The following is a 14,018-nucleotide window of genomic DNA, read 5'->3' on the forward strand; positions in this document are numbered from 1 at the left end:
TATTTGTATGGACATGTCTTTCTTTAATTTTGGGAAATTTTCTTCTACAATCCTGTTGAAGATCTTGTCCATACCATTATCCTGAGATTCTTCTCCTTCTTGTATGCCTATGATGCTTAAGTGTGGTCTTTTTATGGTGTCACACAACTCCTGCAAATTCCATGCTTGTGTTTTCTTAAATTTTTCATAATCTTTGCTTGAGTGGTCTAATTCATTCGCTTTATCTTCCAGTCTTGATATTCTGTTTTCCATTTCATTCATCCTATTGGTGAGGCTTTCTCCTGTGTTTCTAATTGGCTTACTGAGTGTTTCACTTCCTTCTTCATTTCAGCCTGAGTAGTCTTCAATATTTCTAACTCTTTTCTGAATTTATTCAGAAGTTTATCCCTATCTTCTTTCAGTTCTTTGATTTCTTTGTTTGTGTGTTCTTTAAATTCCCTGAATTCTTTTATCATGTTTATAATTGTTCTTTTGAGTTCTATGTCCTGTGTTATCTCTAGGGGGTTCTCATTATACTCCTCTAGAGGATTGTTGGTACTTGGTAGGATATATTATTTTGTTTTTTTATGTTATTATTTTTTGTCTGGGACTTTGACATGTGGATTTCTTTTGTAGTTTCTGATTCTTGTATGAGACTCAGGCCTTCCTTTGCTGAGTTTAGGTCTGCATCTTTTTGTAAAATTTATGTGCCTTTTTAGTTTACTTGTTGGGCATTAAAGCTGGTTGGTCTAGGCCTCAGGTTCTCTCTTTATGATTTTATATTGGAGTGGCCAGATTGCTTTTTTCTCCTAAGGTCTGGATCCCTCCAGGAAAGATGATGACCTCAGGAATTTGGGGGCTGGGCTGGCCTGGGAGCAAGGCCCAGGAAAGTTGCTGGTCCCAGGAAATGTGGTCATTCCATGCAGGGATTCAAAGGGAGGTGGGGATGGGAAGAGGCCCTGAGGGCTCCTGGGGACTACTGGGAGGAACTGGTTGGTCTGGATGCAAAGGAAGCAGTGTGGACCTCTGGGCCAAGAGGCAGCCCAGGGGTCTGAGTTCCCAAGACAAGAAATGGGCCAGTACCCAGGCCAGGAGGAGAGATGGGGTGGGGAAGCTGGGAGGCTGAATGAGGCTGGGAGAGTCAAGGCATGGTGAGTGCCACGGGACTTACCTAGGAATGATGCTGGCACCAGGAAGCTGGCAGCTGTGCAGCCCAGTGACGCAAAGGGAGGTGGGGGCGGGCTAAGTAGCTATTTTTTTTTTTCAGAAAGTACTGTATCAAATCTATTTTCTTTTTAACAAATTTATTCATAGTATGTGAATTATATACTATGTCCATTTAAATGTACAAAAGCCTTTATTTTTAATAAGTCCAATTTATCTTTTTTGTTCTTGTGTTTTTAATGTTATCTAAGAACGCTCTGTGTACTCCAAGGCCGTGAAGGTCCACTCCTATGCTTTCTCTAAGACTTTTAGTTACAGCTTTTATGCTTAGGGTTAGGGACTTTTTTGAATTAATCTGCATAATGAAAGGAAGTGTCCAGTTTAATATTTTTGCATGTGGGTAGACACGTACTGTAGCACCATTCTTTAAAAAGACCATTATTTCCTTAGTAGACTTGCTTTGGTATATTGAGTGCATTTCTCATTCAAATTTATTTTATTCTTTTCCTGTAATATACTTCTTCCCTTGATAACTAATAGCCATAGATAGTGTTAAATAAATTTGAAATTATGGAGTGATTCTCATCAGAGATGATGTTCTTTTGCCTGAAATCTACTCTTTGAGTAAACATGCTCCTTCCCATAGCTTCAGAAGTCCCTCATGTTCTGCTTCCTGCCTATTTCTTCAAGTTTACCACAAACAACTTCAGTATTCACATAGCAGCTACTGCGCGTTTCTGAAAATCCCACCTCTGTATTTTGGCCCTTGCTGCTCCACCAATCACAAAGGATCTTCCTCCAGTTCTTGGCATGATGGATTCATTTTAATACTCGAGATCTGATCTTAAACATCCCTTATCAAAGAAAGCTTTCAAAGCTTTAGTAGAACTAGATTCTCTGTGTTGGTTAGTTTTAACTGTCAACTAGACACAATCTAGACACATCATCTAGGAAGAGAACTTCAGCTGAGGAACTGTCTAGATCTGGTTGGCCTTTGGGTATGGTCATGGGGAATTGTCTTGATGGCTTAAATGATGTGGGAATATCTAGTCCACTGTTTCCCTAGTGAGGAGACTCTGAACTGTATAAGGATGAAAAAAGCTGACAGAGTGTAATGAGCACGCAAGCAAGATACCAACAATGATGCGTTTATTCTGTCTCTGCTCTTGACTGTGGATGTGACCAGCTCCCTCAAGATCCTGCTGCCTTGACTTCCCCACATGACGCACTATAATCAGCAATGTGAGCTAAAATAAATGCTAAGTTGCTTTTGGTCAGGGTATGCTTTTTCACAGCAACAGAAATTAAACTAGAATACCATCCTTCACTAGTTATCTTTCCTATTCTTAATCTGTTATTATCTTTCATGACACCATCTTTTAAATTTTTCACTGTTTTGTTATTTTATTAGTTAACTTTCTGTTGATGTGATAAAACATCATGGCCATAGCAACTTATAGAAGGAAAGGTTTATTAGGCTTATGGTTCTGGAGGGATGAGTCCATCATGGCAGAGGAGGCATGGCAGGAGGCAGCTGAAGCAGAAAGCTGAGCATTCACATCTTTAAACAGACACAGAGTAGAGAGAGACAAACTGAACTCTCAAAACCTGCCCCAGGTGTTTCCTTCACCAGGGCTGTACCTCCTAAACCTCCCCAAACAGTGCCTTCAGTTGACCAAGATTTCAAATACTTGAGCCTGTGGAGGACACGTCATTCAAACCACCATAGTTATTAACTTTCTTATTTACATCATTACATTTCCACAACCTCACTGATCTCCAATCTGTTTCCAGTTTTCATTATTTGACCATAAAACCTGTGATTACAGTCGTTATTACTCTTGTTTCTTCACTATATACTGAATACTTAGCAGAATTCTTGGCTCATAGCAAGTAGTAGAAATTTTGAATTAACGACTGGACAAATGTGTTTTATAGAATCATAGTTTGAATAAAAAATTAGAGAGCCAAGTGAATGGTCTTAAAGCTGTAGAACCTTTTCTTCCAAAGAAAGTCTATATAGCGCCTCTGTGTTGATTAGACATACAGAAATCTTTTCTGATGGAAGTAGACTAGAAGGAATAGGGTCACGTTAAGGGAACAGCCACCTTTGAGGTTGTGCACAGCTCCAGCCCCTTCATTATGTGTAATGAATGTGCGAACTCTAAGATGAGCTTTTCTAGCAAGGTGAAGAAGCTCTTCAGTAGGGGCATGGGGGTGGCAGAAGGCCGGGGGCTTGAACACAGCAGTCAGGATTTCTATTTCTGTGTTTCTTTGGATAAAACAATTCAGAACAAAACCCTAACACCATAGTCACAAGAAAACGCGCAGGTACTAAGATTTAGGTATTCATTATCTCTGAATGTGACTTAATGACCCCCAACCCCAAATCTCGATCATTTCTCAAGGTTTCCAAGGAAATGCTAATTAAAACTGAAGCAGATAAAAAAGCATATTTCAATAAATCAAACTGAATTTTACCCTAAAGGAATAAAATAATCTCATTTTAATATGTTCTACTTCAGATTTCATAATTCCATATGTTTAGATCTTTTTAGATACTATGGTGGCAGAATTTTTAAAGGTGGATGACAGACCATAAGTTAGGCAGATGTTTCTTTTCTAATAGATATATGCATTTAGGCAATTGAACATTTTAGAATAGAATTTAAGCATAAAATAAGCATTTTCCCATTTTTTTGTTCAAAGAAGTGTATAGCTTGGATTTGGAATTTGTTTAATAAATATTTCCCTTGCTTTATTGTTTTCAAATTAGATCTTACTCTCAATCATCTAAGAAGGACTTCTTTTCTTGAAAAATAAAAGCTTTCTTTTACTCTCTTGTTTACTTTGTAAAAATCTGAGGTAGCATCTTTGTGACATTGCCCAAGGAACAATTTGAAAAGTGCAAAATAAATCCAACATCAGGCTGTCTGATTAAGCAATAGTTCTTTGGATCATAAAATTCTTTTGAAAAAATATTCTGCGGTATTTTTATTGTGTTTATAAGCTGAAAGGCATTTAAAATTCCAAAGAGAACAACTAAAAGCATAAAAAGGAAACACACATGTGTTGTTGCTAAAAAAAAGTACCAAAGATGTGTACTGCACAGGATTGTTCCTGGGAAAAATTATGAAGCAGATGAAATCTGTGTTTATCATTTTTCCAGGCTTTGTTTGGAGCCCTGTTCCATCTCTGCTGTCCACATCACCAGCTGTCCCACTGCATTGCCCTTCTCAGAGTCCCTGCTGTGCTGTGTTATGGCATGTTTAAGCTCTGCTCTTTTCTTTTTATTTACTTATTAGTTTTTATTTTATGTGTATGAGTGTATTGCCGGAATGTGTGTAAGTGTACCCATGTCATGCAATGCCCATGGAGGTCAGAAGAAGGCATCGGATCCCCTGGAACTGGAGTTATGGATGGCTAGCAGCCATGTGGGTGCTGGGACTCGAACCCGGGTCCGTTGCAAGAACAGTCAGTGCTTTTAACCTCTGAACCATTTCTCCACTCCCTCTTTGTTTTATGTTCTCCTTCCTTAACTCATAGGATTCTGGCAGGGAATCAAACCAGTTGTTTTTAGGAGTCCATGCTAAAGTATAACTTACCAGAGATACATATACACATGTAATTTATGAATACATATACATTAATGTATTATATTATTATATATACTATCTTATTATTATATTATTGTGTGTTAGTGTGTGTGTCTGTGTGTTGGAGATCAAACCCAGGGCCTTGTGCATTGCAGACAAATGCTTTACCCCTTAGCAACATGCCCAGACCTGAAGAACATCCATTTGTCAAGAATTTATCAGGAATCACAATTTCTTGGCACTTGTTACTTTGCTTCCTTCTGGTCTAACTCTGATGCTAATGGAAAAGAAATATATTCTCTAGAAATGATGAAAACTATCAAGAACCCCAGGAAGGCAAAGCATAGGTCCCAAACTGAACATTTGAGTGAGGCTTAGGAGATGCAGAAATTTAAGAATAAAGAGATTACTGTCAGCCCTGGCATGTACGGAATTATCTTGAGTCTAAGGTGTATTATTTTTCAGTTGCAAAATGAGGAATATATGTAAGACCACCAGGAGGATTCTTTGAGAGTAGATGAGTGAGTACATATTGCTTAATGTCTGGACCAACGATGTTTAAGATGGTTTTAGGGAGAATCCGTAAGGCTTTGTGTATGCTGTGATGGCATAAGCATCAAGCTGAGATGTCAGGGCAGAGGTGAATATCCAGTTTCTTACGATGATAGAACTGGAGGGAACAGTGTCTCAAGCTGCTAATGTTCAAGTACAGTTGATGGTTTTGGCTTATCCTCATTCCTTAAATGGCAGTTTGAAATATGCTGATGTAATCATGATTATTTGAGAACATACATTGCAGCACTGGTTTAGTTGTCACTAAATTCAGTGCTGGGAAAGTATGAGTGGTGTGATAGCCACTGAGTGCTTCATTGATGGTATTCACTGTGTTTTTCCCAATTACGTTTTCCTCTTAGTGAGGTAAACTTAACTGAGCTGAGTAGGGCAGGAGTTAGATCACAGGACATCATTGATTTGGAGGTTGAAGTCAGAGGAAGAGAGGCACGGGAAAAACACATAACAAATATTAACTTTGAAGATCACTAGTGAGTCTCCCAGCCTGCCTGCACCAAGAAGTTACGCATCCTTAGTTGCTTAGTCTTTACGGAGCCCTTATGTAGAAATACTGAAGCCCAGAAGCACCGTGGTTTATGAAAGAATGGAAGACAGAGCATGTGCTTCTGAAGAGATTTCTTCCCTAGAGATGATCTCCACAGCTCAAAAGACAACCTTGAAATCTTTAAAAGGGTGATTTCCAGAATAGAGGAGAGAAATTCTCTCTCTCTCTCTCTCTCTCTCTCTCTCTCTCTCTCTCTCTCTCTCTCTCTCCACACAAACACACAATCTCTTTTGATAACAAAGTGTGTGTGTGTGTCAGGATCATAAGTGATGACTTCCAAGAAAGGAACAGTCTCTAAAGTAAAGGAAACTTAGAGAAGTAAAGATAGAATAAACTCCCATGTTTAAAGATATTGGAAAAGAAAGAGAGATTAGTAAAGTTTTAACAGAGCAAAATGAAAGACCAAAAAACTGTGTGCGGAAGAATCAAACAAATGTCATAAGTGTTTATACAAAAGAGAAGCTCCTCTCGTTCTTTACTCACATCTTATATTTGCCTCAAAGTGAGAGAATTTGTTCACTATGACATTTAGAATTTCCCTTAAAGTAATATTATTCAGGGCCAGATATTGGTAGCTTACTGGATACTTAGAAAGACTTTTATTTCTGGAGCTAGTATAATACTTTATAACAATACTGTGAGTTCTATGAATAAAAATCCAAAATATTTACACAGACTAAATCTGAGACAACAGAAACATTCACCTCGAATGCTTTATGACAGAAATTCCAGTCTATGCTTTGTTACTCATTCAAGCCACAGTTCAAACCTCAGATACCCACTAGATATATAAGGGGGTCAAAATTCTCTCTCTCTCTCTCTCTCTCTCTCTCTCTCTCTCTCTCTACAGGGTCTCATATATCCTAGGCTGACCTCAAACTCTGTGGCCAAAGATGTCGTGTGTGTGTGTGTGTGTGTGTGCGTGCGCACACGCGCACGTGCACATGTACATATAAGCACTGAATTAATATTTGAAATGAACCCAGCAGTGCTTACCGGAAGGCCCATTTGACCTGGTTCACCCAAAGGCCCTGCAGTTCCTTGTAAGCCAATCTCTCCTTTTTCTCCATCCTCTCCAGGAAGTCCCCTTCCTCCTGGGGTCCCCTAGAACCCAATAGAAGATATTTTTTTAAAGGAATTCAGTGAATTATGTCATACTTAGTAAGCATGTTTCTGTTTGGAACACAAAAATAATTATGGCTGACCCTTTAGAGCTTTCGTTTAACATTATACGCTAGGGCTGGGCATATATATAGCTCAGTTACTAGAGTGCTTGCCTAGCACATAGAAAGTCCTGGGTTTGATTTCTAGCCCCAAATGAACTCCTGTAATGTCAGAATTCAGGAGGTCGAGGCAGGAGGAGCAGAAATTCAAAGCTATCCTCAGGTTATATTGTGAGTTTGTGGACAGCATGGGATATATGAGACTTTGTCTCAAAAAATATGTGTCGTTTACCTTTAATCCATCTTTTCCTTGGAGACCCTCTTCTCCGGGAGCTCCTGGTTCACCCTATTTCGTTTTGTAGCAGAAAATATAAGATTAATTTTTTTGACTATTTCATTTATCTTATTTTATATCTTGTTCCTAGCGTGTTTAACTTGTATTTATGTATTTCTCCTTCAACTTTAAAGAGGATTCAACAATGTAATAAGTATAGTTTAATTCGCCTTGAATAGTTCTGGAGATGACAAATTGACAGAGTCTTGCAAATTCAAATACAAAATGGTTCCAGAATACTAATACAGTTTAGATAATTAAAGGCAATACATTCATTTGGAGACTCTGGAAATTTATATGTGTTGCTGAGGAATGTAAATACTGCCATCTAATGAATTAGAGTTTATTGCTATAACGAATTTACATGGGTTAATAGAACTTGATTCAGTTATGATCATTACCAGACTGAGTTTCTATAGTTTCTCCCTTCAGAGAAGCAAAGTTTAAGCTCAAGGCACAGCAAGAGGCTGCCTTTTAGTTATGGAACTTGCAGAAATATAGACCATAGTTTATGAGGTCCAGCATTGAAACTCTTTTTTTTTTTTTGTTTGTTTTTTTTTTGTTTTTTTTTTGAGACAGGGTCTCCCTGTAGCCCCAGCTATCCTGGAACTCACTATGTAGACAAGGCTGGCCTGGAACTCAGAGAGATTGCTTGCCTCTGCCTCCCAGTTGTTTATAACTTTATAAACAACAATCTTTATAACTAAATTAAATTAAAGTGAATTAATCAGTACTTATTAATAGGTGTATCATATTTCCCATTAATGACTCTTTTATTAAGCCCACTCCACTCTTAACCACCCCCCAAAAGAAAATGCAAAGCAACAAACCGGATGCAAAAATGTGTCTCCCTACTTTGTCTTTTAGTGAACAAAGACCTTTTAAAATTGTCTGAGATAGGGCTGGAGGGATAGCTCAGCAGTTAAGAACACTGACTGCTCTTGGAGAAGACCCAGATTCGATTCCCAGCACCCACGTGGCAGCTAAAAGCATCGATAACTCCAGCTCCAGGAGATCCGATGCCCTCTTCTGACCTCCGTGGGCATTGCATGGCACGGATGCACCCATCTACATGCAGGTAATATTCTCATACACATAAAATAAATAAATAAATAAATAAATAAATAAATAAATAAAAAACTATCTTGGACATTGTTATCCTGGGAAAAGCAATTTAGTCAAAAGCTGTCTGTACTATTGTAACTCCTCTAAGCTATCAAATTACAATATAATAATTTCTTTGTATCTTATTAGCTTCACATGACTCCACGGTATTTTTTTAAAACATAAATTAAATTTCAATCTTTCACCTGCCTGACAGCGATTTGTGAATTTCTTTATCACGCTACTCTGAGTGGCAAGCATAGTGATTATGCAATTTTGGTGAGAGTGCTCCACACACCTGGCTTTGAGAAAAGGCATTTAGGATTCCAGATGCCTACCATAGAATGTAAATAGTGTTCAGTGTGCACCTTTTGAAGTTGAGAAACCAAAGACAAATATTTTGCCGTGCATCAGAGAGGTTTACTATGCTATATTTCCATGTGCTTAAGGGTGGTAAGTTTTGAGTCCCTCAAACAAGTAGGGCAGTGTATTAAACGGGTTTATTGTAGGTACTCACTCGTAACCCTGGTTCCCCAGCTGACCCAGTACTACCCGAAGGTCCAACATCTCCCTGAAGAGACAAAGGGGAAAATAAGGCATTTTTCATTAAAATTACGTGTTTAATTATGGAGTACATGTTGTCAAAGGATGGTCTTCAAAAGTACTTCCGGTTTCTATCAGCTGGTGGTCATCTGCTTCCAAGAGGGGATTTGTTTGGTGAGAGTTTAGAGATACCTTTCCCACTTATATTTTAGAGTAGTTACCTTAGCACCAGGTTCACCTTGCAGACCAGTTTCTCCCTCAATGCCTGGAGACCCCTAAAGAGAATAAGTTGACACCTTAGAAAGGTAATAACCCATCAGAAGATGGCTGTAAGGTTTAGTTCAAAGGCAAGACATCTGTGTCCGGAAGAGGCTTTTTTACTGCCTCGTTATAAACTTCTAAGCATGAGACTAGATGTTTTCTGGAATTCTCTAATAGTTCAAATGCCAAAAAGAACTTCAACTGAAACCAAGCCTTTTAAACCCATTTTTTCCCCTAATCTTTCATCTTTGAGAACTTAGAGAATGTAGTAAAATAATCTACTTCTTACTTCAAGTTTCCTACTCAAAAATACAAAAGCGTTCCCTCACCTTTAATCATCACATCATTTTATCTATGGCTCTTTGACTTCCTTAAGAACAACTAATTTTCCCATATTTTTAATAAAATATGTCACACGAACACAAGATGAATTTATCACATTAAAAAAAGAGATTTAGCACATTAAAAATGATTTTTTCCAGACTTTGTTCATGGTGAGTCCAGTTTTGCTGGGGAAACTTTTAGTTATTTTGCGGTGAAAACAACCAACTTCTTGCCATCTTTGGTTGTTTCCAAGATCTTCAGGTCTTACATTTCCCGTTACAGTCTTTTCATCTCCCAGCAACGTCTGTCTTGTTTTGGAGCTCGCTGTGTGTCCCCCTGCCCTGTCTTCCGTTATTTACTCTATTCCCTCTGTCTCTCCCTTTCTCTGATTTTCTCTCCTCCCCCTCTTTTTTCTATCTCTTACTTTTCCTCTCCTTCCCATTTCTTTTATTTCAGAAATTCCTCATTTATGCATAGCTGACACACTTTCTTATAATTATTAGAGATCAAAATAATTTTATGTTATTTCACGGTCTTTTAGATGGAAGCTCAGTTTTTCTTTTTCATTCAGCTTCTATATTCCACATTTATTTATTTATTTATTTATTCATTTATTTATTTAATTTATTTATTTTTGAGACAGGGTCTCCCTGTAGCCCCAGCTGGCCTGGAACTTATTATGTAGACAAGGCTGGTCTTGATCTCACAGAGATCTATCTGCCTCTGTCTCCAGTGTGCTGGAATTAAAGGTGTGCACCCCATGCCTAGTCACATTTACTATTTTTTAAAATAAAGTAAAATTATATAACTGAATAGAAGAGATAGACAGATATGAAAAGTTCAGTTCTACTCAGTGGAGGAAACTACTTATCTTTGTTTGTGGTTCTTTAGAGTTTACTTCTATAATTGTGAACTTAGAGGCAGATTGCCCGTTTCTGAATCTAGGATCAACTCCATACAGCTACTGCTCTTAGTTTCCTTGTCTGTAAACAAGGGGCAATAACTGTACCTACCTCATGAAGTTGTGAGAATTCATGAGTGCAGAACATGTAAATGCTGCCGGCCACATGGAAAGCAGGCTACGATGGTCAGGCATCATCACTACTGAGGATACAGTGCAAACTCAGGGTCCTCCCTCACTTGCCTTTAGTGAGGTACATTTCATCTTTCACGTGCCATTGGATAGTTTGTTTTCTGCTGTCCTCAATCATTGCTTAAAACCACGATGTTTTCCTCAAGTCATCTACAGTACTTTGAATCCTTACCATAACAGCATCTTATCTAGTCTCTTAAAAATTTCAAGCTGTGCAGTGTGATCTCTCTGTGCTTTCTTCAGGCTCATAGGATATGGCATAGTGTTGGCTATAATCGTTATTACCAGGTCAGATGGAAGTCAGCCTCTGCTATTCGTCAGCCACCTGCCTTGGGCAGATCAAGAGACCTTTGCTTCCTCACAGCCTTCTTTCCTGGACTCAGGAAAAGGCACTGCCACCTCTGCCATATAACCTAGAAAGCTGGGAATAATTTTTAACGTCTCTTCCTTCTTTTCTTTCCAAATTCCACAAATATGAAGGATCTGTAGAATTTATATAACGAATATGCTTACTGTTTTAGTGCCGTCTCCAATCATTTCAGCTCAGTAGTTCCTTCCTTCCTTCCTTCCTTCCTTCCTTCCTTCCTTCCTTCCTTCCTTCCTTCCTTCCTTCCCCTCTCTGTCTCTGTGTCTCTGTCTCTGTCTTTGTTTCTGTCTTGCTCGCTCACTCTCTCGCTCTGTATTGTGACAGGATCTCACTCTATAGGTCAGATCGACTTGGAGCTCACTATGTTTCTCAGGCTATCTTTGAACTTTCAGGAATTTTCCTGCCTTAACTTTTTGCTGGGATTATAGATATGAGCCACCAGACCCAACTTCAACATCTTTTAAAAAACATGTAGATCTGTCTTTACTTTGATCTGCTCAAAGGTACTTCTTATTCAACTTCTAGAATTAGTTTTCCAAAATAAATCTGTCATCACTGCCTTGTTCAGGCAACAAACAGCTGGGGCATGAGGGGAGTTGGTGGAGGCACAAGAGAAGGTCAGACTTTGCAGTAGAGATGAAGAGGGAAAGGTAGATTTAGCACAATAGGGGCTTACTCAAAGAGAAAAGATACCTGGAGAGAGTGAGGTGGGAGAAGGAGCTTAGCATGGCTGTCCGGGTGGGCTTGTTGGGGAGAAATAGTCAGTGATGGGGTGGAAGCAGGAAGAGTAGGAAAGTGATGGGCTTAGCTTAGATATTTTGAATTTGAGATGTTTGTGGGATATCTAGGTGGACATTAGAAAAACCAGGAAGGCAATAGCTAGTGTTCAGAGAGAGGCATGAGTTAGATCTTTTAACACAATATTGGGGATTTAAAGGGATCGTGATGGTGAAAGTAGAAGGGTAGTTTACTGTCAAGACTGAAAATGACTAATGAAAAGGTAAAGTGAAGATGCAAGAAAGAATGGCTTGACAGAGGTCAGGGAAGCAGAGAGAGGTAGGGGAACCATGCATATTTACACTAAAGTTAGCAATAGGAATAAAGTAATTGGATTTTATAATGATAACAAATCCCGTTTATTACTCCAAATTCTATGGTAAACAGGGTGACCTCAAGCCTCTTTATTTTCTGAAGGATATAGTGTCCTAGAGTGGAGAACTATCAAGTCAGTTCTAATCTGTGAAGGGAAATCTTTACTTTTTGTTCTGGCATTTGGATGAGTTAATCGTTAGAGAACTTTATATGAATGAAATTAGCTACACAAAATAATTATTTCTGCTCTTCATGAAATGTTAGGTTTTATTTTCCACATATGAAAAAAATGTTGTAATACTGTTCTTCACAAAATATACTTAATATATTAACTGCACCTTGTTTAACAAGTATTGAGTATTAAGGGACAAGAATGAACCACAGAATGTTACCTCCACACCCATTTCTCCAGGAAGTCCAGCATCACCCGGTAGTCCTCGTGGTCCCTATGTTAAAATAAAATTGAAGATCTAAGGATGAAAGTTTATTCCCTTTCAATATATGCATCTCAATATGAAATTAGTAATATGACAGACATCTTAATACATCGTGATTATCACTATATAGAAATAGAATTATATCTTCAGTTGATTCATCTGTGTTGTTTCATGAAAGATGTTAAGCTATGCTTTTATTCAAAAGAAAAAAAAAGAACAGAGTGCTGTTCACATTTTATTCGTTAATTCACTAATTTATTCAATAAACATTTATCAAATACCTAATAATTATTAATGTATTGTCCTAGCTAACTTTAACTGTCAACCTGACACAGCCTAGATTCACCCAAGAAGGAAGTCTTAATTGAAGGATTTCCAAGATCAGATTGGCTGTAGGCAGGATCCCAGGGGGTGTCTTGATCATTAATTTACACAAGAGGGCCCAGCCCTCAGTGGGCCGCACCATTCCCTGGGTGGTGGTGCTGGGCTGTACAAGAAAGCCTGTCAGCAAGCCAGCAAGCCACATTCCTCCATGATTTTTGCTTCAAGCTTCTGCTTGAATTCCGGCCCTGACTTCTCCCAATGATAGACTGTAGCCTGTCAGCTGAACTAAACCCCTCCTCTCCTAAGTTGCTTTAGGTCAGAATATTTTAATCATAGCAACAGACTGAAAGTAGAACACGTACTAAGGGCTTTCACAACTTACCTTGTTTAATGGTATGATAATAATACAGCTATTTAATAAACCTGGCAAATATGTGACAGAAATATTTTAAAGGAATAAATCTATGATTTTTTTTTCTGTCTCTACAGTTTTACCTTTCCCAGAACACCACAATGCTTGAATCATATAATACAGAGCCTTTCATATTGGCTTCTTTTTAAAACTATTTTATTATTTTTATTTTATGTGTATGCGTGTATTGCCTGTGTGTAGGTAAGTGCACCCATGTCATGCAGTGCCCATGGAGGACAGAAGAGGCTGTTGGAGCCCCTGGAACTGGAGTTACAGACAGTTGTTAGCTGTCATGTGGGAGCTGGGATTCAAACCCGGGTCTTCTGTAAGAACAACCAGTGTTCTTAACTGCTGAGCCATCTCGCCAGCCCCAGATTAGCTTCTTTTATTCAACAGTATGCATTTGAGATTTCGCAAAGAATTTTTGCTTGATAACTCATTTCTTTTTTAAAACAATTAAATTAGCTAATTAATTTTTATGTATGAGTGTCTTGTCTGCATGTATGTCATTCATGCAATGCCGGAAGAGGTCACTGGATACCCTGGAACTGGAGCTAGAGATGATTGTTAGCTGCTATGTGGCTGGGAACCTGGGGACCTGGGAACTAAACCCAGGTCCTCTGCTAGAGAAGCCAGTGCTTTTAACAACTAAGTCATCCCTCCAGGCCTGTATTCTATATCATGAGTGGGTACTGGATTTATCAAATC

The 14,018-nt window shown here is 38.5% G+C and overlaps 1 protein-coding gene across 2 annotated transcripts in view; it reads right to left on the minus strand.

Annotated features, from left to right (window-relative positions):
- Positions 1-14,018, minus strand: part of Col24a1 (collagen type XXIV alpha 1 chain) — a 354,563-nt gene that overhangs the window by 111,988 nt on the left and 228,557 nt on the right. The window contains exons 33-37 of one of the 2 annotated variants that reach the window (XM_029560280.1): positions 12,530-12,583; positions 9,222-9,275; positions 8,975-9,028; positions 7,312-7,365; positions 6,853-6,960 (exon numbers count right to left, since the gene is read on the minus strand). In XM_029560280.1, the coding sequence (XP_029416140.1) occupies positions 6,853-6,960; positions 7,312-7,365; positions 8,975-9,028; positions 9,222-9,275; positions 12,530-12,583 (324 nt within the window). The remainder of the gene's footprint in view (positions 1-6,852; positions 6,961-7,311; positions 7,366-8,974; positions 9,029-9,221; positions 9,276-12,529; positions 12,584-14,018) is intronic. The other variant, XM_029560281.1, reaches the window with a different exon arrangement.

Source organism: Nannospalax galili, unplaced genomic scaffold, assembly GCF_000622305.1.
Source record: "Nannospalax galili isolate Female #2095 unplaced genomic scaffold, S.galili_v1.0 scaffold9, whole genome shotgun sequence".
Lineage (NCBI taxonomy): Eukaryota > Metazoa > Chordata > Mammalia > Rodentia > Spalacidae > Nannospalax > Nannospalax galili.